This window comes from Wolffia australiana, chromosome 3, assembly GCF_029677425.1.
Source record: "Wolffia australiana isolate 7733 chromosome 3, ASM2967742v1".
In the NCBI taxonomy this organism is placed as follows: domain Eukaryota; kingdom Viridiplantae; phylum Streptophyta; class Magnoliopsida; order Alismatales; family Araceae; genus Wolffia; species Wolffia australiana.
This window is the reverse complement of record NC_135837.1, coordinates 22,197,147-22,224,098: the sequence shown is the minus strand read 5'-3', so window position 1 is coordinate 22,224,098 and position 26,952 is coordinate 22,197,147. Positions and strand designations below refer to the sequence as shown.

Below are 26,952 nucleotides of genomic sequence, written 5' to 3'. Positions count from 1 at the left end.
TCAACTTATCAATACGTTATAACTTCATAGAATTCAAGAGTGGTCCTTTGGGTGGCGCCCCTCCTCCTTATATAGGAAGGATGATATGGGCCCCCCTTTAAGAAAACAAAATGAAATAAACGAAAAGGAAATAGAGGCCTGTTAAGGCCCACTAAGGTGCTGGGAGGGGAAGGAATCCTCATATGGGTTCTTCCCCTCCTTACAAAGACAAAATAAAAAAGATGAAAAGATGAGAAAATGAAAACGATGGCGAGAATGGTAAGCGATCCGAAGGTGGCGGCGCGTCGTCATGCTGAATATCTGAACTCGGTGTCGCGCGTCGCTGCGGCGGCTCGTCGTGTTGGCTGGACACGTGTCAGTGGCGGGCTTGATGACGATGCTGGCTCCTCATGTGACGGCTCGACGGTCTCGGGCGGTGCCGCGCCATCAAGTTTCCACTGCCGTCAGAATTAGATTTGGTTTGGATTTCCACTTCTTCTCTCTCTTTTTCGAGTGTTTCTTCGCGACGCGAATTCGGATATTGATTTCTGTGCTTAGGCATCATCGCGGTTGGGGAAGACAGTACTCCCACCCTCGATAAAGATCGGAGCTGCACCACCAGATTTTCATCTGTTTTAAAGTCCGAATCCGACAGTGTGAATTCTGTGGGTTGTTTTATCCTTCCCTACAAACCCGTCTTCCACCCTTTACCCGTCGTCATCCATCCATCTCCTCAGTCACCTTTTTCCTTAGTCGTCCTACGTAATCCTTAAATTCACGTTAAAACTCACTGAAAGATGTAAGTAATATTGCAAAATAAAAGAGGGGTTGACGCAACCTGCAACACAACCAGCAACTCAATGTGGAGGAACTGTCCTGGCATGATGAGAAGGCCCGGTAATGGGAGAGAGAATTACCAGAGAAGATGGCGCAGCGTGATGATGACGTCTTGTAGGGCTGGTCCACCAATTGTGCTGGCTCTTCACGTAGGGTTAGCAATGATCCCAGATCCCTGTCTGGTTGCACAGAGAAAAGATGTCCACGAAGGCAGCAGCAAATCCATTGACGTCTAGATGATCTTGATATAGTGAATTGAAGAATCGACGATAATGGAACCCCTTGGACTGCACCCCTACATTCGGCAGAAGAGCAGTAATCTTTCGGAAGCAACCGCATCGGACAGTTAATCCATTATCAAGATTTGCATCGTCATTTCTTTTTCAGAAGGGTCTCTGTAACCACATTGAGCAAGTGGTCAGGAATGGCAAGCAGACAAAATGCAAGTGCGCCCTCGGAAACCCTAACATGCGGATCAATGGGAGCTAGGTCTTAGGGTCGACGGGATGCCTGGCCGTAGGAAATCTCGAATGGGCTCAACCCAATGGTTCGGTTCACCGAGGAGTTATATACGAACTCAGCGCGTGGTATGATGAGAACCCACGACGCGAGATGCTCGCTAACCAGGGAGCGGAGTAGGTTGCCCATGCTCCGATTGACTACCTCCGTCTGACCTTCGGTCTGCGGATGGTAGGCAATCGAGAACTTGAGCTTCGTGCCCAAGAGGCTCCAGAAGGTCCTCCAGAAGTAACTTGTGAAGCGAACATCACGATCGGACACGATCGAGGATGGTAGGCCGTGAAGACGCACGATCTCCCGAAAGAAGAGCTGGGCGACCTTCACGGCATCCGACGTCTTCGGGCAAGGCACGAAGTGGGCCATCTTCGAAAACCTATCCACGACTACCATGATGGAGTCATGGTGCCTCGCGGTGCGAGGCAACCCCAGGACAAAGTCCATACTCACGTCATCCCACGGACGCTTGGGCGTCGGTAGTGGGGTATATAGTCTGGCACTCTTCTTGACCTGCTTGGCCAAGGCACAAACACGGCACTGGGCAACTATGTTGCCAACATTGTGCTTTAGAGAAGGCCACTAGAACTAGCATTCTACGGCTGCGATCGTCTTCTCGCGGCCAAAGTGACCGCTAAGGCCTCGGCGTGACATTCGGTGAGAAAGTCACGCAATGGCGTGTGGGGCACGCATAATCTTTCTTAAAGAAAAGATATCCGTCGATGAGGCGTAGTCCTTGTAGTCCGGGGATGGGCCTCGTCGGACCTCGACGATGATGGAGCTGAAGTCTGGGCAGCTGTCGTACCCGTCTCGGACGGTCTCGAACCCTAGGACCGTCACCTTCATGAAGTTCAGCACGTGGGCTCTCCTGCTAAGGGCATCGGCGACGACGTTATCCTTGCCCTTCTTGTGCTTGATGACGAAGGTGTAATCCTGTAGGTACTCGACCCACCTAGCGTGTCGATCACTCAGTTTCTGCTGTGAGTGCAGATACTTGAGCGCCTCGTGGTCCGAGAAGAGCACGAACTCCGAGGATAGGAGGTAGTGCCGCCAATGCCGTAAGGCCTATATGACGGCGTAGAACTCCTCGTTGTATGTGGAGTATTGCAGCTTGGCGTCGTTCGGCTTCTCGCTGAAGAACTCGACTGGGGGACCCTCCTGGCTGAGGACGCCTCCGATTCCGATGCCCGAAGCATCGCAAGTGACCTCGAATACCTTCCCAAAATTGGGAAGGCGTAGTACCGGCGTCTGGGTCATCATGAGCTTTATCTGCTGGAAAGCTCGTTCTGCTGTCGGTGTCCAAGTGAATGACTCCTCCTTGAGGCAGTCAGTGATAGGTGCCGTAACGAAACTAAAGTTCCGTATGAATCGTCGATAGAAGGTCGCAAGACCTATGAAACTCCTAACGTCATGCATATTGGCCGGTGTCGGCCACGACGTGATGGCCCGGACCTTCTCCGGGTCGGCGGCCACATCCTGGGCTGAGACGATAAAGCCGAGGAAGGCAACCTCCGAGGTGAGGAAGCTGCACTTCTTTGGGTGGGCGTAGAGCTGCTCGTGCCGTAAGGCTGTGCAAACCTGCCGAAGATGATCTAAGTGCTCGTCTCTGGATCGACTATAGACGAGGATGTCGTCAAATTAGACGACTGCGAATTTCCCTTTAAATGCGCGTAGTACCTCATTCATGAGGCGCTGAAAAGTACTGGGCGCGTTGGAGAGGCCAAATGGCATGACTCTCCATTCATATAAACTGTCCTTTATCTTAAAGGCGGTCTTCCATTCGTCGTCGGGAGGAATCCGTACCTGATGGTATCCACTCCTCAGATCGATCTTGGAGAAGATAGTGGATCCTGCCATCATGTCGAATAAGTCCTTGACCCGGGGAATGGGAAAACGGTACTTGACCGTTATCTTGTTGATGGCACGACTATCGCAGCACATGCGCCACGTGCCATCCTTCTTCGGTGCTAAGAGAGCGGGTACCGCGCAAGGACTCAAGCTCTCCTAGATGAGGCCCTTCTCTAAGAGCTCCCTGACCTGCCGTAGTAGCTCCTCGTACTTCGGCGGCTCCATGCGATAGTGCGGTAGGTTCGGTAGCGAAGCACCGGGTACCAAGTCGATTGCGTGCTGTATGTTCCGCATCGTGGGCAATCCACTTGGTAGCTCATCCCGGAAGATGTCTCCGAACTCTGATATAAGGGCCTCTACCTCGCGTGAACGAGGGGCAACTGGGGTGTCTGCGGGGAGGTGGAGGGTGACGGCGAGCCACACGGGCGTGGCGTCACCCTCGCGGCCGAGGTCACGGGCGCCTAGGGGCCCTCTAATGACCATCCACCCTCTGGTCGTGGTCGCGGCCGGCTTGTTCGTCGGCTGCATGACATAGGATGCCATGTTACCCGTCGTCCCTGATACATGAGCGAGCAGATGTTGGCGTCCGGCCAAGGTGACGTCATGGTCATACAACCATGGGCGGCCTAGGATAATGCTACCCACCTTCATGGGTAGTACATCGCAGAGGATGTCCTCGGCATAGGTGCTCACCTTCAGCGGGACGCGGCACTGACGCTTCACGGATAGTGAAGAAGCGTCGATCCATGAGACGTCATACGGAGTGGGGTGCTCTATCGCTGTCAACCCTAATCCGGTGACCATCGTATCCGAAATCGCGTTGATGCAACTTCCACTATCCACGATCACCTTGCATGCCTTGCCATTGATCTTGACGTACATGTAGAAGATCGAGGTACGGATGGCCGCATCAACGAACGACGTCGCCTAGGGCGCAGCCGGGGGTGTCCTAGAGGGAGTGGTAACCCGCGGAGATGGTCGGACTCTACTAGTGCCGGGCGTGTCGACGGCGATGTTGGCCAGTGGCCGGGTGGATGCACGACCTGCCACGGGAGCGGTCCCTCATGCCTCCATGATCTGTATATATCCAATCTGACCATCGGGGTCCTCATACTCGAGCGCGTAGTCCTCGTCTCCATGGTAGTGGTCCTCCTGCGGTATGTCCGCTCCATCGATATGATCCTGATCGGTATCACCGGCGTCGATCAAAAGTGCTGAAGGGCATAGGTTTGCCCGGTGTCCTCGTCCCTGGCACTTGTAGCACGTGATGTGTGCCTGACTATTGGCAGCGCTGTGGGCCGGCATATCGCTAGTGACGGACCGAGCTTGTGGGGTGGATCCCACTGAAGTGACCGGAGGGGTCCCTTGTCCCCCGGTGGTCGGCGTGACCCGTGTGGTCGCAGGTGGTGCAATACGAGCGGGAAGGGGCCAGACGGGTGGAGTCTGCGGCGCGGTGTTCGCGCTAGGTGCCGGGGTGTCCTCGGCGGGTGGATCCATGCGTTCCACTAGATGGTAGGCTTCGTCGACCTCGGCCGGTTGGCACTCGAGGACCTTGCTGCGCAAGGCCGGCCGGAGACCGTGGGCGAAGAGCCCTTTAATAACGCATGGATCCTCCATGAAGCGACAGCGCATTCGACATTCCTTGAAAGCTTTGATGTACTCCGTCACCGGTAGTCGACCTTGCTTAAGGTCGAGCCAGGAGAGGAAGAGTGACATCTGATACTGACGAGAAACGTACTTGCTCCTCAGCTTCTGCGCCATTTCCACCCATTACGTAATGAGTCGTCCTCGTCGCTCGGCAGCGACTCGCTCGTTTTCCCAAAAGATCTTGGCCTGTCCGACAAGTCGTGTCTCTGCGTACTCGACACATAGGTCATCGTCCATGCGATACCACCTAAAGTACGAGTTCATATTCGACTCCCAGTCGATGAACTCCTTGGGCTTCCGAGACCCCTCAAAGACGGATACGTCGGCGCGCACGCTTCTCTGGATGCGTGCACGATGCTCTTCACGCCAACGCTCATCATCGTCAAACTACCGTTCGGGCACGGGGTAGCCCCCGCGTCGCTGATCCAAGGGGCGACGGTGCGGGAATGGCTCGTGGCCGCGGTCGTCCCAAAGGTGGGGAGGACCATCCCGCGGTGCGCGATCCAAAGGCACCGGGCGGTGTGGGGGTAGGGGGACGTCGTCAACCCCATAATATGGTGGCGGTGGCGGCCGATAGTAGTCGCCACGGCGCTCCGGTGGGTTAACCATCCGTGGTTCTTGGGCGGGATGGGATCGTATCGTCGGGCCGTATAGTCATGGCCCATGTCTCGCTCGTAATGACGAGCGTACGGATCAGGGCGGAACGGATCGGTCCGCGTCGTACCCACGAGCGTAGTCGTCCCGCGGGCGGTGCATATCCGAAGCACGGACATCCTAGGGGTCGCGCGTTGGTTCCCTAACTAGGCGTCCCGGTGGGGGGGTGCCGTCGGATCGGCGATCAAAACCCTCGTAGTCAACGTCGAGGTCCTGGATAAGTCGGCCATGGGGTCCTGTCGACCCACCCCTGGTGCGTGGCGAGGTCGCCCTCGGGCGGCCGGTCCCACCTCAACTCCGTGCTCTGACGCCCGTTGGTCAGCAAATATGCGCTCCATGCGTTCCATCCTAGCAGTCATGGCGCGGAAGTAAGCTCCTTGGTCGTCCGGAAGTTCTTCTCTTGGGGGGTACTGGCGGTTGGCGCCTCCTCGTCCTCATCCTCGTCCTCGTCCTCGACCCCGTGTGGGGGTCGCTCTGGGGGTGTGCTCCACAACGAGAGATTTCCTGTGTGGGCATCGACCCACGGTAGTCCTATCCTCGTAGCCGCGTGGAGAGTGTTGCGGCTCGCGTGGTTCACCGGAGAAATCCGGCGGGCCCGATGTGCCAGGAGCACCTGTTTCATCGGGTGGGGTCTGCGTAGCCTCAACATATGGTAGGACGGGGTCGGCTACTGGCATTGTCGGTTGGGATCTTGAGAGGGCAATCTCATTACCTCTCTCGTCATGCGACGGTTCAGTTCGTCGTGGCAAGGTAGAACCTCCGCGTTGCGCCATCCATGCGGATCGCGTCTCTACGGCCATTTGTAGGTATCCTATATGAATGCTCAAAAAAGACGATGTCTGCGAATGCAGCTAGATGCGTTGCGGAGTCGGAGACGTGTTGTGGGGGACCACAGCCGGGCTCTGATACCAATTTGATGCCGGACATTGTCAAGACGTCGTCGGTTGTCACCAAGGTAAGGGCTCGGTATCGAATCGAGAACTAGTCGGACTCGTCGGTAGGCGTCGTCCGACAGATGCTAAAGACGGGTAGGACAATGGCGTAATGTAGTGAGATCCTCGTGTTATGCGTCGCGCGCCGACGAGCGGTGAGTGCCGTTCGGAGGATCGACGGATCGCCTCGAGCGAGGCCGGCCGGCCTCCTGAACCTCGCCCGAGAGGGTCGAGGGCGAGTACGTCGCCGAACGGGGAAACCCCGCTGTAATGCTCACACGCGTCGGGTGAACCCGACCCGTACCAGGCAGGTAAGACTCTCATAGAATTTGCCTCATTTTCTCAGCCTGTCTCTCGCTCACCTATCTAACCCGGGCGCGGAAGAGGCGAACTGAAAGTGCACTGAAGAAAGTAAAGGACGAAAAAGAGAGCGAGTGAGAGGTACCGGTGTCGCGCTGCCGACTGATATTTGTGCTCCGAGATCCGTAGAAGTGCTGGAATTTAGAGGTGGTGGGAGGACACTGTTCGGGGACTGGACGGCCGAACAATGCGGCGGCACAATGTGCGTCGGCAGGTGCTGGGCGTCCGGAGCGATCGGGGTCGTGAGTGGTTGCAGCGTAACCGGCAGGCACAGGGAAATCACAACTGACTGGTCGTCGGCAGGCACTCAGCAGGGTAGGACTGGGCGCACGGCAGGGGTAGCCGGGCACGACCGTCTACTGCGGGCGGGTGCAGCGTCGGTCGTTACCGGTGCTCGGGCCCCCGCGCAGGCTTGCGGGTGTAGGAGGATATGCGGGCGCCCGGCGCGGCGCGTGTCAGCGACAGCGCACGCTGGCGCGCGTGCAGCAAGGTGACGGCGCAGATTGTGGCGTCTACAGCCTGACGAGCGGCTAGCGGGGAGTGTGCCACGGGTGAAGTGGATCGGGGGCGCGCGCGAGGAAGAAACGGTTTGGTCGGCGAGCTGGTATGGGAGATGGGATGGAGGAGTCCGGCAAAGGTGGATCAACGTGACTGGGCGGCAGCGCAGGGAGCGGGCAGTCAGGCACTCCCGATGGTCGGCGATGCTGGGGTAGGGAGGTAGGCGATTCACGAGGGCTAGGGAGGCGATGGCGCGGGCAGCGGGCTGGAGAGCGGAGATGGGGCGGCAAAGGACGGAGGTGATAAGGAGGAGAGGCGGTGGCCGTAGGAAATCGGCGTCCGGAGTGGGGCGGGTGGCGGCCGGTAGTTGGATCGATGGGAGGGGTGCGTTAGGCGGTGGGAGTGTGACGGGTGATGCAGATGGCAGGTGGCGGCTGCTCTTCTTCTTCTTGCTTTCTTCTTCCTCTTCTCACATACGTGACTCTTCAAATTCAAGATAAAAAACTTCCAAAATTCAAGAGTCCTTTTCTTGGGCGCCCACCCCACCCCTTATATAATGGGTGAAGATGGGCCCCCTTAGAACAACAAACAAGAAAGAAATAAAAAGGGAAAACTAAAAAGGAAAATGGGCTTGTCAGGCCCATGGGAGGGGAAGATGTCCTCATATGGGCTCTTCCCCTCAATACACGACAACAAAGGAGACAATGATGACGAAAGATAAAGAGAGTAAAGATAAGAAAAGAAAACAAAGGGAAAAGTGGGCTGCTCTGACGATGAAGTGGCACGTGTGTCACGCCGAGTATCTGAACTCGGGGTCGCGCGTCGCTGCGGCGGCTCGTCGTGCCTGCCGGACACGTGTCGGTGGCGGGCTCGATGACGATGATGGCTCCTCTCGTGCTGGCTCGATGACGTCCGGCGGTGCTGCGCCATCACAAACAAGCAGTAGTTTCCATATTTACGAAAATGTCAGAATCTAGTTTTTTTGGTATTTTTAGCATGTGATTCATATTTCAAAAAAATTATGTAAATATTGTTTAGACTCATGGATGAAGCGTGACCTAAAGAGAACTAAAGATACATTGCTAAAGTAAAAGCAATGATTTATGATCTTACACAAATTACAACACAAATACCATGCACATTACATAAATATCTGCACTAAATGTCCACGTAACAAGTTATCACAGTTTTAGTTGATTAAGAAACCTTCAGTGTGAGTTTATGAATTTTACAGAGTTTTTTTGGTATTTTTATCAAAGTTTCTGACATCAGACTCATCATGAAGTCAATTTTACATTAAAATTTTCAATTGTTAAAGGGTTTAGTGATTTTTCTGGATTTTTTTGTATTTTTGGATTTTTTTTAAGTCAGAAATGACATTTCATGACTTGAAGGTTTTATAGACTTATATGTGGGTTACATATCATTTTCATCGGGTCTAGATTAATTTTAAATCAAATTTGGATAAGGATTGATGTGACCATTCATTGAAAGCCCCTCCTTTTGACCTAGCAATTCACGAGGTCAAAACAACCAATCATGAATTAATAATTTGTCTTCTCTCAACCAACAGAGACACCTGGTGTAGAAAGGGGTTGAGCTACCTAGGTCCATTTTTCAAAAGGCTCGTGAACTGAGACAAAAGAGAAGGAAATAGAGAGGGAGATTGATCGTGTGTGTTTATTTGAGTAAGAGAGCCAAAGAGAAAGATCTAGAACTGGAGAGAGGGAGCAAGAAAGAGAGGGAGAGTAAGAGAAAGAGAGCTGCACCTAATCAAACATATTCAAGAAGAACAAGAGGATAAGAGATGAGAAGGGAAGGAGATCAGAGAGAAGGACACAATTAAAGGATCAATCTATTCTGTGAAACAATTCATGATAGTATGTTTGTATTTATATTAAATTTTATTCGGTGGTGAATGGAAGATTTACATGATTTAATCCTAAAGTTATAACATCTTATAAAAAGTATGTTTAAATTGAATCCTGGCCTCTAATTCTGTTAGAAAGTACATCAAATGGGTCTCTAATACATGTTTCTATCTTATTTGCTAAACTTTACCACTAATCTAATCGATCCATCATGTTCAGTCTTCAATGAGAGGTAAATAGAGAGAGAGAGTCACAGAGAGAGAGAGATAGATCGATAGATCAATAAATATATAGATAGAGAGAGAGAGAGCAAGAAATTGAGAAATTGTTGATTGGGTTGCTGACTGTGCTATTAGTTTCTGAGTCCTCAATAGGATGTCGTTAGAGGGAGAGAAAAATCCAGATAGGGAGAGCAAGAGGAAGAGCAAGAGATAGAGATAGAGATGAGATATTGATTGTGAGAGAGCGGGAGATAGAAAGAGCTAACAAGAAAGATCCAGAAACAAAGAGGGAGAAGGAGAGGGAATGAAAGAGATGACAAAGAGAGGCAAAGAAAAGATAGAGAAAGGAAGGAAACTCACAGAGAGAAAAAAGAGAAACATACAGAAAGAGACCGAGGGACAAAAAGCCACAGAGGGAGAAGGGGAAAAAGCCAAAGAAATACGAGATAAGAGCGGAGAAAGAAAAAGGCCAGAGAGACAAAAGAAATGAGCTGAGAGAAAATAAGCCAGAGAGAAAAAATAACTTAGTGAGAATAAACAAGAGATAAAATAAGCCTGAGAGAGAGAGGGAGAGACAGAAAAAAAAGCTACGCAAAGAGAGAGAGAGAACGAGAGAGAGGCAGAAAGAAGAAAAAAAGCCACGCAGAGATAAAAAGAGGGGGAGAAAGAGGAAAGGACGCAGGTATAGAAAATCCCAGAAAGAGAGAATAAAGCCATGAAGAGGGAAATATCACATGAGAGAGAAAAAAGCCAGATGGAGAGAAAGATTGAGAGAGAGAGAAAGGGTGATGAAGAGGAATCGAGATAGAGAGACAAAGGGTGAGGGAGAGGACTCGAGATAGAGAGACAAAGGGTGAGGGAGAGAATTCGAGATAGAGAGATAAAGGGTGAGGGAGAGGAGTCGAGATAGAGAGAGAAAGTAAGGGAGAGTGATAACATGATAAATGAACCTATATTTGTATACATTTTTGATGTTTTTAGTATTATTAATTTATAATTTATCATGTTATTATTTGAATTAACCAAATATTTATGCATTAGCTAATAATTCCAACTTTCGCACATTATGATTATTTTTCACTAACTTCATTGACTTCTATGAAGTCAATCAGTTTGATTTCTGATTAGTATTTTATAGTTCCAAATGTGCAGAAATGTGCAGGAATTAGAAGATATCATTTTGAGCAAAATTGGAGGATTTTTGGGAGCTTAGTGATTGTCAAAGTGGGCTACAAATGATGAAACAGTATTGTGGGCTTTTAAAGGAGAGATCAGAGGGACTTGGACCACGACCTGACCTACCTATTGGGCCTACAAACACATTACAAAAGAAACAAACTGGAAATTACAAAGCAAAGCTCTCAACCCATGGAGAAAAAGAGGCAAAATGGCAAGAAAAGAGAATAGATAATGCCCAAAGGGGTATTTTAGTAATTCTCACAATGTATAAATAGACTTTTTCTCCCTCATTTTTCCTCATTCTGGACGTGCAATAGCAAGTGGCTGGCCAGCAGGACAAGGCATTTTTCAAAATCCAGGTTGTTCAACGTGCTTAATTTAAGTTTGTTGAAGTTTTCTCTAAATCTCGTCTCTTGTTTGCATTGAAAAATGCCTGATCCTGGCAAAATATAAGGATCCATACTTGAGAGGAAGCATTGAGGGCTCAGTAAACTTGCATTGAGGCTTTAGGCTCTTAGATTTCTACCTTCTCCATCATTTTCCATCCATTTACCCTTAAGATCCATCACTTTCCCACTCTAAACACTCATTTCTCCACTTTCTCTCTCTAAAATAGGTTTTTCTCTCACTAGACCTTCATCTATATCCATACTTACTCCCCTAAAAATTTCATAAAAAAGCTTCTTCATTTGCTCATCCAAATTCTATCTCAAACTCTTTCTACACTTTCTCTTTATTTTCTCTCTCTATCTCCTCATTTTGGCCCTTTCTCTCTCTAGAATCTGCTCTTTCTCTCTCTTGACCTCCATCCATAACCACAGTTCATCACCTCAAAATTTCATAAAAAATCTCCTTCATCTACACCTTCAAATTCCCTCTCAAACTCTCTCTACACTCTCTCTTCATTTTCTCTCTCTATCTCTTCATTTTCTCTCTCTATCCTATCAATTCGACATTTTATCTCTCTAAAAACATTTGTTTCTCACTCTAAAATATCTCCCTATGTCTCTCTAGATTCTCAAGCATTCCCTATTTCGAACCCCAAAAAAATCGCATTAAAATATCATTTTTTATCTTTTCGAAGCACAAGTTTCTGTCTTCGAGCCACCACCGTGCGGTGCTGTTCGGTGCCATGCGGTGCCCGTGCGGCAGAGGCAGCCCTCTGGCGCGCAGACAGCACACAGGACCGCAGGGCACACGGTACCCTGTGCAGGACAGCCAAGTCCTGGCCATTGGGTTAAGCCCAATAAGGCTTAAGCCCAATTTGGCTAAGTGAAGACTTAGCCAAATTGGGCTAAACTTAGTCCTGGCCAAATTTGGCTAAGTCTTCACTAACCCACTAAGGCCAGCCCTCTACGGGCCAACCCAGGCCCGCCGGCCAATTTGGCTTGCTGCCGCCACCACCGCTCCTCCGTCGCCGACACCGCTCCACCGCCGGCACCGACGCCGATCCGCCGTCGCTGCCACTGCTGCCGCCTCTCCGCCACCGCCGCATCCGCCCCTGCCGCGCCGCTCCGCCGCCCCGCCGCTGCTCCGCCACCGCCGCCCGCCGCTGCTCCGCCGCCACTGCCGCCACTCCGCCACCACCGCGCCCGCTCGCCATCGCCGCCGCTGCCGCGTGATCGCGAGACGGTAAATTTCATATTTTAGTATTTAAAAATTATTACAAAATAGAGAAAAATCAAAAAATCGGAAAAATTATTTTCTGCATTGAAAAAATCCAAAAAAATTTGCAAAAAAAATCTAGAAAATTCATATAATCTATTTAAAGTCATTTTAACACCTAAAACATTTCTTAAAAAATCTCTATTTCTCGTTTTTAATACTTATAGTTGTTTTTTTATGTAAATTAATTCCAGAAAATTCTAAAAATATTTATTTCTGTTTAATTTTCTAAGAGAAAATAGAAAAATTAGTGTAGAAATATGATTTTGTGTTTCTTCTTGTACTTTGGCTTAATTTAAATCATAGGGAATTATGAAAGTTACCTAAAAATCTAGAAACATCCCAAAAAAATTGTATTTTTCACGTTTAAAATCATTTTCTTCATCCCAAGCTTGAAAAAAATTCTGAAATTAAATTTGTGCCTCTTTGTGGATTGACCCCTTACTTGCCCTATATTAATTATAGAGTATTTAAGTGGAAAATTTTCATAAATATTGTTGGCTAAGTCTGAATCAAAACAACGATATAAAACCCCTAAATTTTGACTTATCAGAGAGGAATCAAGATAGAGAGACATTAGGATCGGGAGAGAGGAAAATAGCGAGAGAGAGAGAGTGAGGGAGAGGAATCGAGATATAGATAAAGAGGGATTGAGAGAGAGAGGAAGGAAGAGAGAGCATACGCGAGAGAAGGAGAAAGAGGAAGAGAGAGAGAGAGAGAGAGAAGCCGTAGAATGCAAGAACTAGAGAAATAGAGGAAAATGTTGGAACCTAGCTCTCTCACTTCAGCAACTCACACAGAGAAGGGAAGCACATGCACTCACTGTCTTGATTTCACACAGAGGAAAAAGATTAAGTTTTCACTTTCTTGATCTTACATAGATAAGGAAAGCTTAAGCTCTCACTCTCTTGATCTCACATAGAGAAACAAGAAAAAATAACACTTTGAAAGAGGAAGGAACCAGTTGATGCACACATAAATTCAGACATATTTATAGGCACTCCCCCATAACTGTCTATGGACTAAACAAAAGCATGGCCACACACCTGTCCATGTACTTGGTCTTCCAAGACACCTAATCTTGTTCTCCTAAAACTCTGCTCTTGCTACACATTTTCCTATAAAGTAGTGATCCATGCTGAGTTGGTTTACTCCTTGGCTTACTCAAAGCTAATCTCCTAAAATAACTGAGTCACGATAAACTGTCCAACAGAAAAGAAAGAGAGAGAGAGAGAGAGAGAGAGAGAGAGAGAGAAAAGAAGAGAGAAAAGAAAAAAGAGCAAGAGGGAGAGAGAGAACCAGATAGAAAAGGAAAAGAGAGAGAGAGAGAGGAAGAGAAAAAAAGAGAGAAAAAGGAAAAAAGAGAAAGAAAACAAGAGAGAAAAAGGAAAAGAGCTAGAGAGAAGGAAAAAAAGAGAAAAAAGAAAAGAGTGAGAGAGACCGAGAAAAAAAGAGAGAAAAGGCAAAGAGAGAGAAAGAGAACAAGAGAGAAAAGGAAAAGCGCTAGAGAGATAGAGAACAAGAGTGAGAAAGGAAAAGAGTGAGAGAGAGCGAGAAAACAAGAGAGAAAAAGGCAAAGAGAGAGAGAAAACAAGAGAGAGAAAAAGGAAAAGAGAGAGAGAGAAACCAAAAGAGAAAAAAAAAAAGAGAAAGAGAGAAAACAAGAGAAAGAAAAAGGCAAAGAGAGAGAGAGAGAACAAGAGAGACAAAGGAAAAGAGCTATAAAGAGAGAGAGAACAGGAGAGACAAAGGAAAAGAGCCATAAAGAGAGAGAACAGGAGAGACAAAGGAAGAGAGCTAGAGAGAGAGAACAAGAGAGAAAAAGGAAAGAGAGAGAGAGAACAAGAGAGAAAAAGGAAAAGAATGAGAGAGAGAAAGAGAGAGAGAGAGCAAGAGAGAAAAGAAAAAGAACGAGAGAAAGAGAGAAAAATGGAAAAAGAAGAGAGAAAGATAGAGAGAGAGAGAACAAGAGAGAAAATGGAAAAGAATGAGAGAGAAGAGAGAGAGAACAAGAGAGAAAAAGGAAGAGAGAGAGAGTGAAGAGAGAGAGCACAAGAGAGAAAAATGGAAAAGAACGGGAGAAAAAGAGAGAGAGCGAGAGAACAAGAGAGAAAAATGGAAAAAGAACGAGAGAGAAAGATAGAGAGAGAGAGAGAACAAGAGAGAAAAAGGAAGAGAGCTAGAGAGAGAGAACAAGAGAGAAAAAGGAAGAGAGCTAGAGAGAGAGAACAAGAGAGAAAAAGGAGAGAGAGAGAACAAGAGAGAAAAAGGAAGAGAGCTAGAGAGAGAGAACAAGAGAGAAAAAGGAGAGAGAGAGAACAAGAGAGAAAAAAGGAAAAAGAATGAGAGAGAGAGAGAGAGAGAGAGCAAGAGAGAAAAAGAAAAAAGAACGAGAGAGAAAGAGAGAAAAATGGAAAAAGAACGAGAGAGAAAGATAGAGAGAGAGAGAACAAGAGAGAAAAATGGAAAAAGAATGAGAGAGAAAGAGAGAGAGAACAAGAGAGAAAAAGGAAGAGAGAGAGAGTGAAAGAGAGAGAGCACAAGAGAGAAAAATGGAAAAAGAACGGGAGAGAAAGAGAGAGAGAGAGAACAAGAGAGAAAAATGGAAAAAGAACGAGAGAGATAGATAGAGAGAGAGAGAGAACAAGAGAGAAAAATGGAAAAAGAATGAGAGAGAAAGAAAGAGAGAACAAGAGAGAAAAAGGAAGGGAGAGAGAGTGAAATGAGAGAGAGCACAAGAGAGAAAAATGGAAAACGAACGGGAGAGAAAGAGAGAGAGAGAACAGGAGAGAAAAATGGAAAAAGAACGAGAGAGAGAGAACAAGAGAAAAAAGTAAAGAGAGAGAGAGAACAAGAGGAAAAAGGAAGGGAGAGAGAAGAAGGGAGAAAAAGGAAGAGAGAGAGAGAGTGAACAAGAGAGAAAAAGGAAAGAACGGAGAGAGTGGGGAAGGTCGTGTGGTCCGGTCTGATTTTTCGGCCATCGTGCGATTTTTCGATCGCACAAAGATGGATCGACGTGCGGTCAGAACTTGTCCGACAAAATCAGACCACACATCGCGCCAAAACGGACAACAGATGAGCGGGAGGGAAGAATGAGATAACGAGAGGGGACCGAGCTGGGTACTCAAGAGAGAGATGGAAGAATGGTGGGAGAGAGAATAGTGAGCAAGAGAGAGAAGAGAGACAGAGAGATAGTGGGAGAGAGACGAGTGAGAGAGAGTGAGAAAGAGGATGAGAGAGTTGAGCGCGAGAAAGGGATAAGAGACAGAGAGAGAGAGGAAGAGAGATGAATGACCCAGAGAGAGAAGAGCCCGAGAGAGAGGAGCGTTGTCTGACTGTCTTAAACGAGAGAAACATAGAGGAACCAGAGAGAGAAGAGCTCGAGAGAGAATCAGAGTACGAGGGAGAGAGAGGAAGAAGAGAGTGAGAGAAGAATGCCGGAGCCCCAAAAAGACAGACAAGAGTGATAGACAGAGGAACGAGAGAGATAGAGAGAAGAGCACCAGAGAGAGAAAAGAGAGATAGAGTGAGTAACGAGAGAGAGAAGAGTGCGAGAGAGAGAGAGAGAGAGAGAGAGAGAGAGAGAGGAACGAGAGAGCGAGAGAAGAGCATCAGAGAGAAAGATAAGAGTGATAAAGAGAGGAAGGAGTGCGAGAGAAGAGCACCAGACGCCACAGCCCGCAGACCCTTAATCCCTTATTCAAAACCTTAGAAAAAAACCGGCCCAAAACCGCACAATCGCACCGCACACGACCTTGGCCGATGTGCGGTGCGATTCAATATAATGCTGTCTGATGTGCGGTCCGAAAATTTGAATCAGACCACACATCAGCCTAAAATGGCACCGTTGCACAAAAGGACCAACCCTATGAGAGAGAGAAAGAGATAACATGAGAGAAAAAGGAAAAGAGCTAGAGAGAGAGAGAATATGAGAGAAAATGGAAAAGAGCTGGAGAGAGACAAAGGAAACGAGCTAGAGAGGGAGAACAAGAGAGAAAAAGGAAAAGAGTTAGAGAGAAAGAACAAGAGAGAAAAGGAAATGTGTGAGAGAGAGAGAGAGAGAGAGAGAGAGAAAAAGAGAGAGAGAGATAGATAGAGAGAACAAGAGAGAGAGAGAGATAAATAGAACAAGAGAGAGAGAGAGAGAGAGAGAGAGAGATAGAGAGAACAAGAGAGAGAGAGAGAGAGATACATAGAGAGAAAAAGAGAGAGAGACAGAACAAGAGAGAGAGAGAGATACATAGAGAGAAAAAGAGAGAGAGACAGAACAAGAGAGAGAGAGAGAGATACATAGTGATGGGGGACCATCGCATCGGCACCGACACAGGAGATGTTCGACCGCCCCGAGCCGCTCGCACCGACGTCCGTGATCCGGAATTCAAGTATCCCAAGTAAGCATCGTGATTTTATTAAGTTTTGCTTTTGGACCGCGTCGTGCATTAGACCGGTCCCGCTTTTGTTATTTCATGTTTTGTTAGTCTTTGTACAGAGGAGGGCCACGTTTCTAGACGGAACCCTCCCCTCATTAGCCCGTCACTTGGCACCCTCCCCTCTCCTATATAAAGGGGAGGCATGCCCAAGGACCTTTTTTTTAGTGAAGTTTTGAAACAAGTGAATTTGCAATGTTTTATTTTTTCATCCATCGCGTAGCGTGAAAAATAGAAGGTCACCTTCTTCCTCCTGTCGCCCTGCACCTTGACCTTTCAGCTCCTCCCTACTGCCCTGCCTCACCCCTGCCAGCCTCCCCAAGGAGTACTGCCATTTGATCGGTCTTCGGTCATCCTCCTTGGGAGATCTCGTGCTTGTTCTGGTGCGATCTCCCACAGCCTTCATCAAGAGGAACCCGATCACCTTCCGACGTTTTCCGGCGTCCAAGGGCGACCATCGCCCGTCGACCCCGCCCAGGATTTTGGGCGCCTGCTTGCGCCGTCTCCCTGGTCGGGACAGAGCCGAACCCGCGGGTTCTGTTCCTTCCCACGGGAGCTTCCTCCGCCGGTTCTTCCTTGGCAGCCGGCGGACTCCTTCTCACATCCCCGACGACCCAGCAATTCCCACGCGGTCAACCCGTTCCGCCGCGTCGCCGCGTTGCCCTCTTTCCTCTCTTGAACGCGGCCGCGATTCAACATCTTCGTGTCGATTGGAACTCTCGGTTTGCCCTCCGCACTCCCTTGTGCGCAGGCATTCCCCGACGGACGCACTCTGTCCCTTGAACGAGGGCGCCTGCCTCTATACTTTCCTCAGATTGCTTCCACCTCCGCTGCGCCGGTTACCTGGTGCTTCCCCGCGCCGTGCAGCGCTCTTAGCCACCCTCTGCCAGGCTGGGATCACGACTGTTCCTGCTGCTGGCTCGTTGCCCGGCTCCCGGTGATTGTTGTCGGCGCTTCGTGTTGGATCTTCCTTTTGATTGCCATCGATCGCCAGGCCCTTCGAGGTTCTTCCTTCATCCCCCTCTTATTTTTACAGTATCATTACCTTTTGCAGTACTGTCTCCCACTATCAGTTCCTCTGTCGCTCGAATTATCACGCATACAGTTAGGGATAGCCTCTTGTCGAGTGGTAGGACTTCTTGAGATAGACGATCTGATTATAGTCACGCGAGGTGAACTCTTCAGGGCGGTCAAACGCCTCTTGCGAAGTGCTTGTTCGAGAGGTTCTGAGGATCACCCGGAGTCGAGCCGGACCTCGTCGTCTGCTAAGACTTACTGTCTCGTCGCCCCACCATCGGCCCGTCCTTGTGCTCTCGACAATCTCTTAAAGCGTGCATTCATCCGCATAATTAAATTCGCACCGTGCATCCCGTTGTGACGTAACACGAGCCGTCGATCCCGGCAGGTCGTGTTACATCACATAGAGAGAAAAAGAGAGAGAGACAGAACAAGAGAGAGAGAGAGAGAGAGAGAGAGAGAGAGATACATAGAGAGAAAGAGAGGGAGAGAGAGAGAGATACATAGAGAGAAAGAGAGAGAGAGAGAGAGATACATAGAGAGAAAGAGAGAGAGAGAGCAAGAGATAACGAGAGAGAGGGACAAGAGAGAAAGGGGGAGAGAAAACGAAGGAGAGAAAGAACCAGACTTAGCCGACGCCCCATGGCATGGGCCACAAACAGTTCCTGGGCCGGAGGAGGCCCAGAGGGCAGCTGACGTGGGGGATGGAGATCATGTGGACCAATGAAAAACGAGAAACAGAACTGATATCTGGACTGGATAAGGAAATCTCTCCTCATCCGCTCATATCCTCGATTAGGGGGGGAAGGGATTCTGATGATAAATAATATATAGGAGAGCTTCCTCAACAGGGTCATTCATCACCTCTCCCTCACCAAGCGCATCGACCGTATCGCAGCTCGACCAACGCAGCTCCATCGATGGCGGCGAGCATGGCCCTCTCCTCCCCCTCCTTGGCCGGCAAGGCGGTCAAGCTCTCCCCGGCCGGCTCCGAGGTCTTCGGCGAGGGCCGGATCTCCATGAGGAAGACGGCCGCCAAGCCCAAGCCCGTCTCCTCTGGCAGCCCCTGGTACGGCCCCGACCGGGTCAAGTACCTCGGCCCCTTCTCCGGCGAGGCTCCGTCGTACTTGACCGGCGAGTTCCCCGGCGACTACGGCTGGGACACAGCCGGGCTCTCGGCCGACCCCGAGACCTTCGCCAAGAACCGCGAGCTGGAGGTGATCCACGCCCGCTGGGCCATGCTCGGCGCGCTGGGCTGCGTCTTCCCCGAGCTGCTCGCCCGCAACGGCGTCAAGTTCGGCGAGGCGGTCTGGTTCAAGGCCGGGTCGCAGATCTTCAGCGAGGGCGGGTTGGACTACCTCGGCAACCCCAGCCTGGTGCACGCGCAGAGCATCCTCGCCATCTGGGCCACGCAGGTCGTCCTCATGGGCGCCGTCGAGGGCTACCGCGTCGCCGGCGGGCCGCTCGGCGAGGTCGTCGACCCGCTCTACCCCGGCGGCAGCTTCGACCCGCTGAACCTGGCCGAGGACCCCGAGGCCTTCGCCGAGCTCAAGGTCAAGGAGATCAAGAACGGCCGCCTCGCCATGTTCTCCATGTTCGGCTTCTTCGTGCAGGCCATCGTCACCGGCAAGGGCCCTCTCGAGAACTTGGCCGACCACCTCGCCGACCCCGTCAACAACAACGCCTGGGCCTACGCCACCAACTTCGTCCCCGGCAACTAACCCATTCCTCTATTCTTTCCCCGCCCCCATGTACCAGTATCTGTTCGGAGCCTCCGAATTATCTCCGATGTTGTAAATTATCGACGTGAGTTTCTTTTTATGCCATCCCTTCTCCGTGGTCTCTGTTTTTTTTCCCTCTTGGAAGGGCGAAGAGCCGCGGTTGGAGTCGGAAGATTCCACACAGATGGAAAAATCATCATCGGTATTGCTGAATAATGCTGGTCCAGATCTTTTTCTGGGTGCCCAAACCTTTGAATGTATGTTAACATAAAGTGAAGCCTATTTATGGCTGTTGAAATCTTACTATTCCTCGGATTCTTAACTCAAAGAAAAGTGATGACGGAAACAACCTGCATGTCTTCTTCATTACGAACTAGAAAAAATTCGATCAAAACTTCTAACCTCATTAAAACCTGTTGACGGGTGGATTTCCGTTGTTTCGGAAGTTAACTGCTCCATAAACAGATGTTTACGGGTCCAATCGGCCAAAGATCTCATGGCTTGGACTATTGACCTTTGTCACGTATCCCATTGTGCATTCTGACACCAGAGAGATCAAGCATTTCTTGTTCCAGGATACCAACGAAATTATTCCTGGTTGTTTCAATATTTGAGGCCAACGACTGGAAAGGGACTGGGTTGAACTAGGCTATTTAAAGTTTTGGTCATTTCAATATCATATAAATACATTTGTCTAGATATGTAAAAACCAATCGATACAAGTAGTATTTATAAAATAAATCAAGTACATATTATGATAGCAGATTAAGGTGTAAGACGATTAGAGGAAGTCAAAAGAACTCCGTCGTAGTGGAAACAAGAAATTACACCGCTGCACTTCACATTTTGTTTCCAATTTAAGTGACAAAGCTGTGTCTTTCTGCGTATCTTCATCAGCTTCGCCGCGAAAGGGGATACCATCCACAGAGCCCAACATACAAAAGTCAGGTCATGAAAACCCTAATGGTGGATTGATCCATTCAGCAGGTCATAAGGGCCAATAATATAAAGGCTACGTGAGAAATTCATCAATAATTTAGTGGGCGTCGTTACGTCCACCCAAGTAGTGTAACCTCCCACATAATGCTTTGCATAACACACTGTTTTTGTGGTATATATGACTATCCTATAAACATATTAAAGCTGTGACAATCATATGCTTATTATGAAAGGTGAAAAACAAATTGTGCTTAAGCACATCTATATTTTTACCAATGAGCTATAATTAAATAGGATCGTGTTGTCATTACACAATAATGCGCATTTTTACCAGTTTCTTTTTATATCCCTCGGCCATGGTTTATGGGAATGTTCCATATTAAGCCAGAAACATTGATTTTTTTATGGATTAGTCGTTTATGAATGTTCTTAAGTAAGCTTTAGTTCGTAATGTCCTACATTGACATGGGGAAATTGTCTCAGTGAAAAAATGACTAGGTCAAGCAATGGTCAAAGATATTTACGTACTCATAGCATCGGACAGAAACCATGCAATGAATAAAAAATTTTTAGTAGTTACCTATATTATATTAGTACCAAATACCTTCATGTCTGCGAAAATACCAGAGCTTTTTATAGAAAGTTCACTAGGTTAAATAAAAAAGTTTGACCAGAAAGTCATGGAATTTGAAGCTCTATGCACTCATCTTAGTGTTTTAATTCTTTTTTCAATGAAAATGCTAATGCATTTGTTTGAAAATACCTAAGTTGATTGTTTTCACGAATTTTCAGCCAATCATCACTGGAGTTTAAAGTGGGTCGACTCATGATCATCTGTGCAAAATGTCTGTATTTATGTAAGTAATTTAAGCAATATTTGTATAACTTTTATGAAATTATTATTAAATTACTTTTATGAATTTAATACTATATCTAATCATTTTTATGAAAACAATTTCTTTTCTAGAATACAGCAGGTGAGCCCAATCGTAAAAATTGGACCTGAAATTTTGGATCTCAGGAACATAGTGATAAATCCAAATTAAGTTTGATTTATGCCATTTAAGGTCTCCAATTTATCAAAAAATATTTCTTGTTTTCCATACAAGCACAAACAGAGTAAGGGTCGAATCCTGAGGGAGTAAGTATTGAAAAGTGAATTTTAAATGTAGTGTCGATGACTGGAAGTTAAATTCGGTCAATTCATGGTCATTCATGCAAAAGCCTCTATACTATCTCATTAATTTGAGCAACCAATCAAAAACAATTTCTTATATCCATTTCTATGAAGATAGTTGCCTATTCAAATACCATTAAGTGGCGAAAACTTCAAGTGTGGACTTTAAATTTTAGATCTCAGGATAAAACTGATACACCAAATATTTAAGTTAAATTATGTATTTAAAGGCTTCTTGTTTACGCAACAATATTTCTAATTTTCTGATCAAACACATAGCGAGTAAAGACTAAATCCATAAGGATGAAAGTATTGAAAGGTAAATTTTAAAATAATATTTAATTTTCTCATTTTTATATATGTTAAAGAAACTCTAACTTGATAAAAAATATTGTGAAAGGTAATTTGAAAGAGTTGTAAATGATAATAAATGAAAAAAATTAATTTAAAAAATGAAAAAAAATAATTTTGAAGTGGAATGGAGTAGACCGAATACAACCACTAATTAGGATAGAGATGGTGGCAGATATGAGACAACAAGTGGTGGAGTGCTGTCAAGTGATGATAATTTTATCATTTTTATGCGCCGACGAATGGTGGAGTTGGAGATGGCATGCGTGAGCAAATCACTCTGCTAATCATAATTAGGAAGGAAATCCAGCTGTGGTTTTTTAAAGCAATGGAGATGTATAGGTATAGATGAAAATACCCATAAACGTTCAGCCCAAAACCCCTCTTGGATGGTTATATATCATTGGTTGTAGTTGGAGCAATCAGATTTTTTCTCTGATCTGATTTTCTCTCTCCTCTGATCTGATCCCCAGAGTGTGTCTGGCTCCTATCTTCAAAGACTATATCCGGTACCAATTTCTTATTTATAAGAGAAAATATGCTTCACAAGTGATGAAAAGTCCTTTTGACAATTAACTGTCCGATGAATCATTCTCCTTATCATTAGTAACAAAAAAGTGTGGCATTGAATTGTGAGACCTAATTGTCCTGATCAGTCATCACTAAAAAATCATCATCCTCCAAAAAATTAAAAGCATGAGATTAGGTCTTGGATCTCTCCATATAATATTCTTTGAGATTGGATGGGGAACATTATAACCCAATCTTTTAAACACAACCAACTATGGCATGGGTTCTCAGTCAGACTGGCACAAGCCTTATCTATTTCATTCTACAGTTCTTTATGCTTACAGACAAATGGGTTGTGATGATCCCTTACTTTCAGTTTTTCTTTGGGTTGGCCAGTGCTAATTGTAAAAAGCACAAAATATAAAATTAATTACTTATCCAACAAATTTTAAATTTCTTGCGCCATATAAGATTTACCATCCATTAGCCATTGTCTTAAAGTGTCGGCTGCTGGTTGGTGTGGTAATCATAAATAACATATTATTTTAAGTATTAAATTCATGTCTTTTAAGTGTGTTTTTCCATTGGAATGATCATGAGTGCATGTTATTTATGATTAATTTTACTTCTAGTATGAATATATGATTTTTATTGATGTTGCTGTATTTTAACAAACATTTCATAAATCAGTATCATAGCAAAATCAATTTTACAGTCAATAAAGTTTAACAAAATAAATTAAAAAACTGGAACTATCATATTTTAAAATGAAAGCCTGTTTTTTCCCAATTCTATCCTGTACTTATAGAATTATTTGATGTTACATTCATAAAGAAAATAAAATTATTAGGTAGAAAATAAATCTAATATAGATATATACATATATATATCAAACTTTTTGTTTAATACTTTGAAGAGTTTTAGTGTGTTTTATTAGAGTTCAATTTTTGCTGCCATGTGTTACTATTCAATTCCTCCCTTTTGCAGCCAATTATTACCATTGGCCAATCACTAATTATATCCTTCAGGGTATTCTTTTATTATTTGAACATCAATAAATGCACAGCCACTAGCAAAAATATGCCCTTCTTTTTCATAAGAAATGCAGTCTAACATTCAAGATACATGGCACTACTAAAAAAGCAAGCTATTTTATCATAATTAGAGCATTTTAACATTTAAGAAGGTGGTAAAGAGATAAACTGTGCAAAAATATTGTATTTTGGTTCATTTTTTTCAAGTCTAAGTGGCACCATGAGAGCGAATAAATATTAACCACTGTAAATTTCTTTGCATACAATTTGAGGAGATGTGGCACCCCGTGACATAATGCATGGATTTCAATGCCAATCTTTATCAGAATTTTGCCCACAGATGAGATGCGTCAGAGGAGCAATATAGGATATTTGTAAAGCATTTTAAGACACACAACCCTTAAAAAATATAATGATTCTGCTCCACGTTGGTGATTCACAATGAGGAGAGGGTAAATATCAATGGCTATTAATGCTTCAACATTAAATGAGTAGTCTTGAAAGATTTATGGACTGAACTTTTGAGGGTAGTTCCATATTTACTTTCTATATCCATCTACCATCTTGGATCTGTAAATAAACCCCCTCATTCTTAACGAAGGAATCCCTAGAGTTTGTTCCTAGTTAGGATTAGGGGAGAGATTTTCTGATCGAAATCTCATTTGGGTCTGGTCTTGCATTCTAAGTGCAAAAGATTTAAGGGATGATGTTGAGATCAATAATATCTAAGATAAAGTAGTATTCAGCCCATTGGGCACCTCACAATGATGTTAGTGTGATCTCTGTCTTCTTACGACTCACATCTTCACCCTTTCCCTAGGTTATGATCACCAATAGCCTAGGCTTTTATTTTCACGCTTGCCGCCTCCAGATCCAAGTACATCCACAAGGACATATAAATTCTTTTATGAAATTGTATGAAGTCTCATTGAGGACTATAAAGTCAGTGCTTTATAGGAAACACCACAGTCCACTATATTCATTATTTTATAATTCTTAGATAGTCTGAATTTCATAGTTTAGTGAACTTTCCTCCAATTAATACTGATGAGTTGAACTCATAGGGACATTACCTAAGTCGGCGAGCATTGCCTAGCGTGAAGAAGTTAGGCCTGTCTAGTGATTGAGGAGCTTAATAGTTTGGGTTCTTTCTATCTCTACTCTTTGTTTTCATGCACCTTTTAATGATGAAAATTAATTTATGTGGGTAGAAAGCTTGTTTAGACTCATTATGTGTACATTTGTCTCATCCTACATGCTATTAATCATTCCCACGTATGTGCATACACACCATCCTTTCTCAAAGCTCAAAGACATTTATTTATTAAATGTACAAAGACGAAGAGATCTGTCATCTCCGTACGAATGTGGTGAAAAATCTGAGAAGGGATAGGGGTGAGGCTGGAAACCAATCACCTTTATCATTTGGTGTCTCATTAGAGAATAGACGGTGAGAAAATGGGCATTTCTCTGTAACATGGATAACATGATAAATGTGTGTATACTTCCATACATAGTTTCACATGTACGGCCCATATTTAACTTCTTTCTTTAGATGTTTTTAGTATTATTAATTTAGAATTTATCATGTCATCACTTTAATTAACTAAATATATATGCACTAGAAATGAATTATAATTTTTGCACATTATGGTTATTTATACTGAACTTCTTGAGTTCTTTGAAGTCAAGGAATTGTAGTTCTGATGATTACTCTATAGTTCCACATTGAAGAAATTTACAGGAATGGGAAGACAATAATACTTGAAGAGTTGGAGAAGTTTTGAGAGTTAAGTGATTCTCAAAAGGGGCTTGAACGGAGCCAAAGGTGTTGTGGGCCTTCAGACAGAGGTCTGAGGGAGACGGGCCACAACCTGGCATGCCGATTGGGCTCTCAAAAGCCTTACAAAGAAAGAAGCTAAATATTACAAGGCAAAGTGATGAAACATGGAGAATGCCGGGATCGGTCGGCTTGTGTTACAACACAGTGAGATGGTGAGATAATATGTGACTGCAAGATGAATGCAAAGTACAATAAAGTTTAATGAGAAATGTGCAACACCTGCTGATAAGCCGAAAATAGGGGTGAAAATTACGCGAGTTTTTAGCCCTTGTCGTTGTGAATTTTTGGCTTATGCAATAAAATTTATAAAAACTCAACTTAAGACGTATAGTGATAAGTACGAGTGTCGTCCAAGGGAAGCTAGTAAGAAATTTATTTTGGTGATATTTTTGGTTTTTTTAATTCTAATTAGGGTGAATCTGATCTTCAAGGAAGATCCACTCACCTAATTAGAAGAGAAGGTTAGAAAGGGGGGTAGAAGAGATGAGATGAAAAGAAGAAATGTGGGCTCTAGATTGAATTAATTGATCCAATTGGATGGATCAAAGAATTCAATTAGAGAGGTTGGAAGAAATTTTTGATTTAAGTTTTGGTTGGTTTTGAGAATTTGCTAAATCAGAAATAAAAAGGGAAATCTTAATCTCCTAAGAATTAAAACTAAATTTTTTAGAGTTTTCTTTTGGAATGCAATTGAATGCCAAGGTAAATCCCTCAATTTCTCCTCTCAATCCTAATCAGGGCTTGTACATGCCTCTCAAGCCAAGCGATTTAGAAGTTCAGATCAGAATAGAGATGAAGAAACAAACAACTTAACCTAATTCATTCAAAATGCATAAAAGTTCAAATACAATCAAGGAAAAAAGTACTAGATAACTTGATCCAAGCTAGAGCTCCTCCCTGTCTTGCAGCTGTGATAGAGCACCATCCAGAATGAGCCCCTCCTCTCGAAATTCAGCTTTTATACCTAGGTCACATGGTGAAAATCACCATTTTACCCCCATTTAGTAATTAATTTTTATCTATCAATGTAGGCTAGATCTGAATGATCCAACCGTACAGATAGAGAGAGGGGATCAGGATGAGCAAATCCATAAAAAAATCATCTCAATCGGACTTCAGGATCAAAAGTTATTAATAAATCAATTTTAACCAATTTTAGCCATTGGATTAAAGTTTGATTTATTTAATAATACACGCCATGACGTGTCGACAGCCCATTGGCTGCGACGTTTTAAATATTTTTTGGCGGATGCTCTCTCGTGGCGCCACGTACCCCCTGCGAAAAAAAAGAAAACATAAGAAAAATCGAAAGTGCGAAAAATGCATACGTATTGTTGTGCGCCTTTGCGTGCATCTGGTCGCAGGAAGACCCACTGAGAAGTCGCCACGTCACCCCCCGTGCGAGCGCTTCGCATGCGCCGCACGGGCGGTGATCTTACCGTCCGCACCCTCTCTTTCTTCAAAATCCATTCGATCCGCATCCGACGGCCACCGATGCGCCACATTGCCCCTGCCAAGCTTCTTTCCGACTTTTTTTTGCGCGAAACCCCTTACAAATCATTCTTTTGCAAATAAACGCCGCTTAAATGTATTTATACATATATCGTTTTTGCCTTCTCTCTCCTCCGATTTTCTCTAAAATATTAAAACAATTAAAAATGGAATTGCAATAAAACCCTGAATGATTTTAAATAGGATCTTTACGCCTGCCGTGGCGACCGAGAGCTGT

General features: G+C 45.6%; 2 protein-coding genes across 3 annotated transcripts; both read left to right on the top strand.

The window, feature by feature from the left end:
• Positions 1-16,287: 16,287 nt before the first annotated feature.
• On the top strand, positions 16,288-18,662 carry LOC144701320 (uncharacterized). Of its 2 annotated transcripts, XR_013580987.1 has the most exons (3): positions 16,288-16,595; positions 16,912-17,635; positions 17,817-18,662. XR_013580987.1 is itself a non-coding variant. In XM_078573111.1 (2 exons), exons 1-2 carry the CDS (start codon positions 16,501-16,503, stop codon positions 17,570-17,572), a joined length of 756 nt encoding a protein of 251 aa, XP_078429237.1. In that variant the 5' UTR covers positions 16,288-16,500; the 3' UTR covers positions 17,573-17,687. The 2 variants fall into 2 exon arrangements, 1 of the variants encoding a protein (XP_078429237.1); XM_078573111.1 differs by lacking the exon at positions 17,817-18,662 and having other exon boundaries at positions 16,912-17,687.
• LOC144701319 (chlorophyll a-b binding protein 40, chloroplastic) lies at positions 18,569-19,474 on the top strand. The gene has a single exon (XM_078573109.1). The coding sequence runs from the start codon at positions 18,569-18,571 to the stop codon at positions 19,367-19,369; it is 801 nt and encodes a 266-aa protein (XP_078429235.1). The 3' UTR covers positions 19,370-19,474.
• The last annotated feature ends 7,478 nt before the right edge of the window (positions 19,475-26,952 follow it).

What these genes read in the sequence shown, in the direction of transcription:
- LOC144701319 (XM_078573109.1), top strand. Translation starts at nt 18,569, where the DNA reads ATGGCGGCGAGCATGGCCCTCTCCTCCCCCTCCTTGGCCGGCAAGGCG.
- LOC144701320 (XM_078573111.1), top strand. Translation starts at nt 16,501, where the DNA reads ATGGGGGACCATCGCATCGGCACCGACACAGGAGATGTTCGACCGCCC. An exon ending in CCGGAATTCAAGTATCCCAA is followed by an intron (nt 16,596 to 16,911) that starts GTAAGCATCGTG and finishes TTGACCTTTCAG; the next exon opens with CTCCTCCCTACTGCCCTGCC.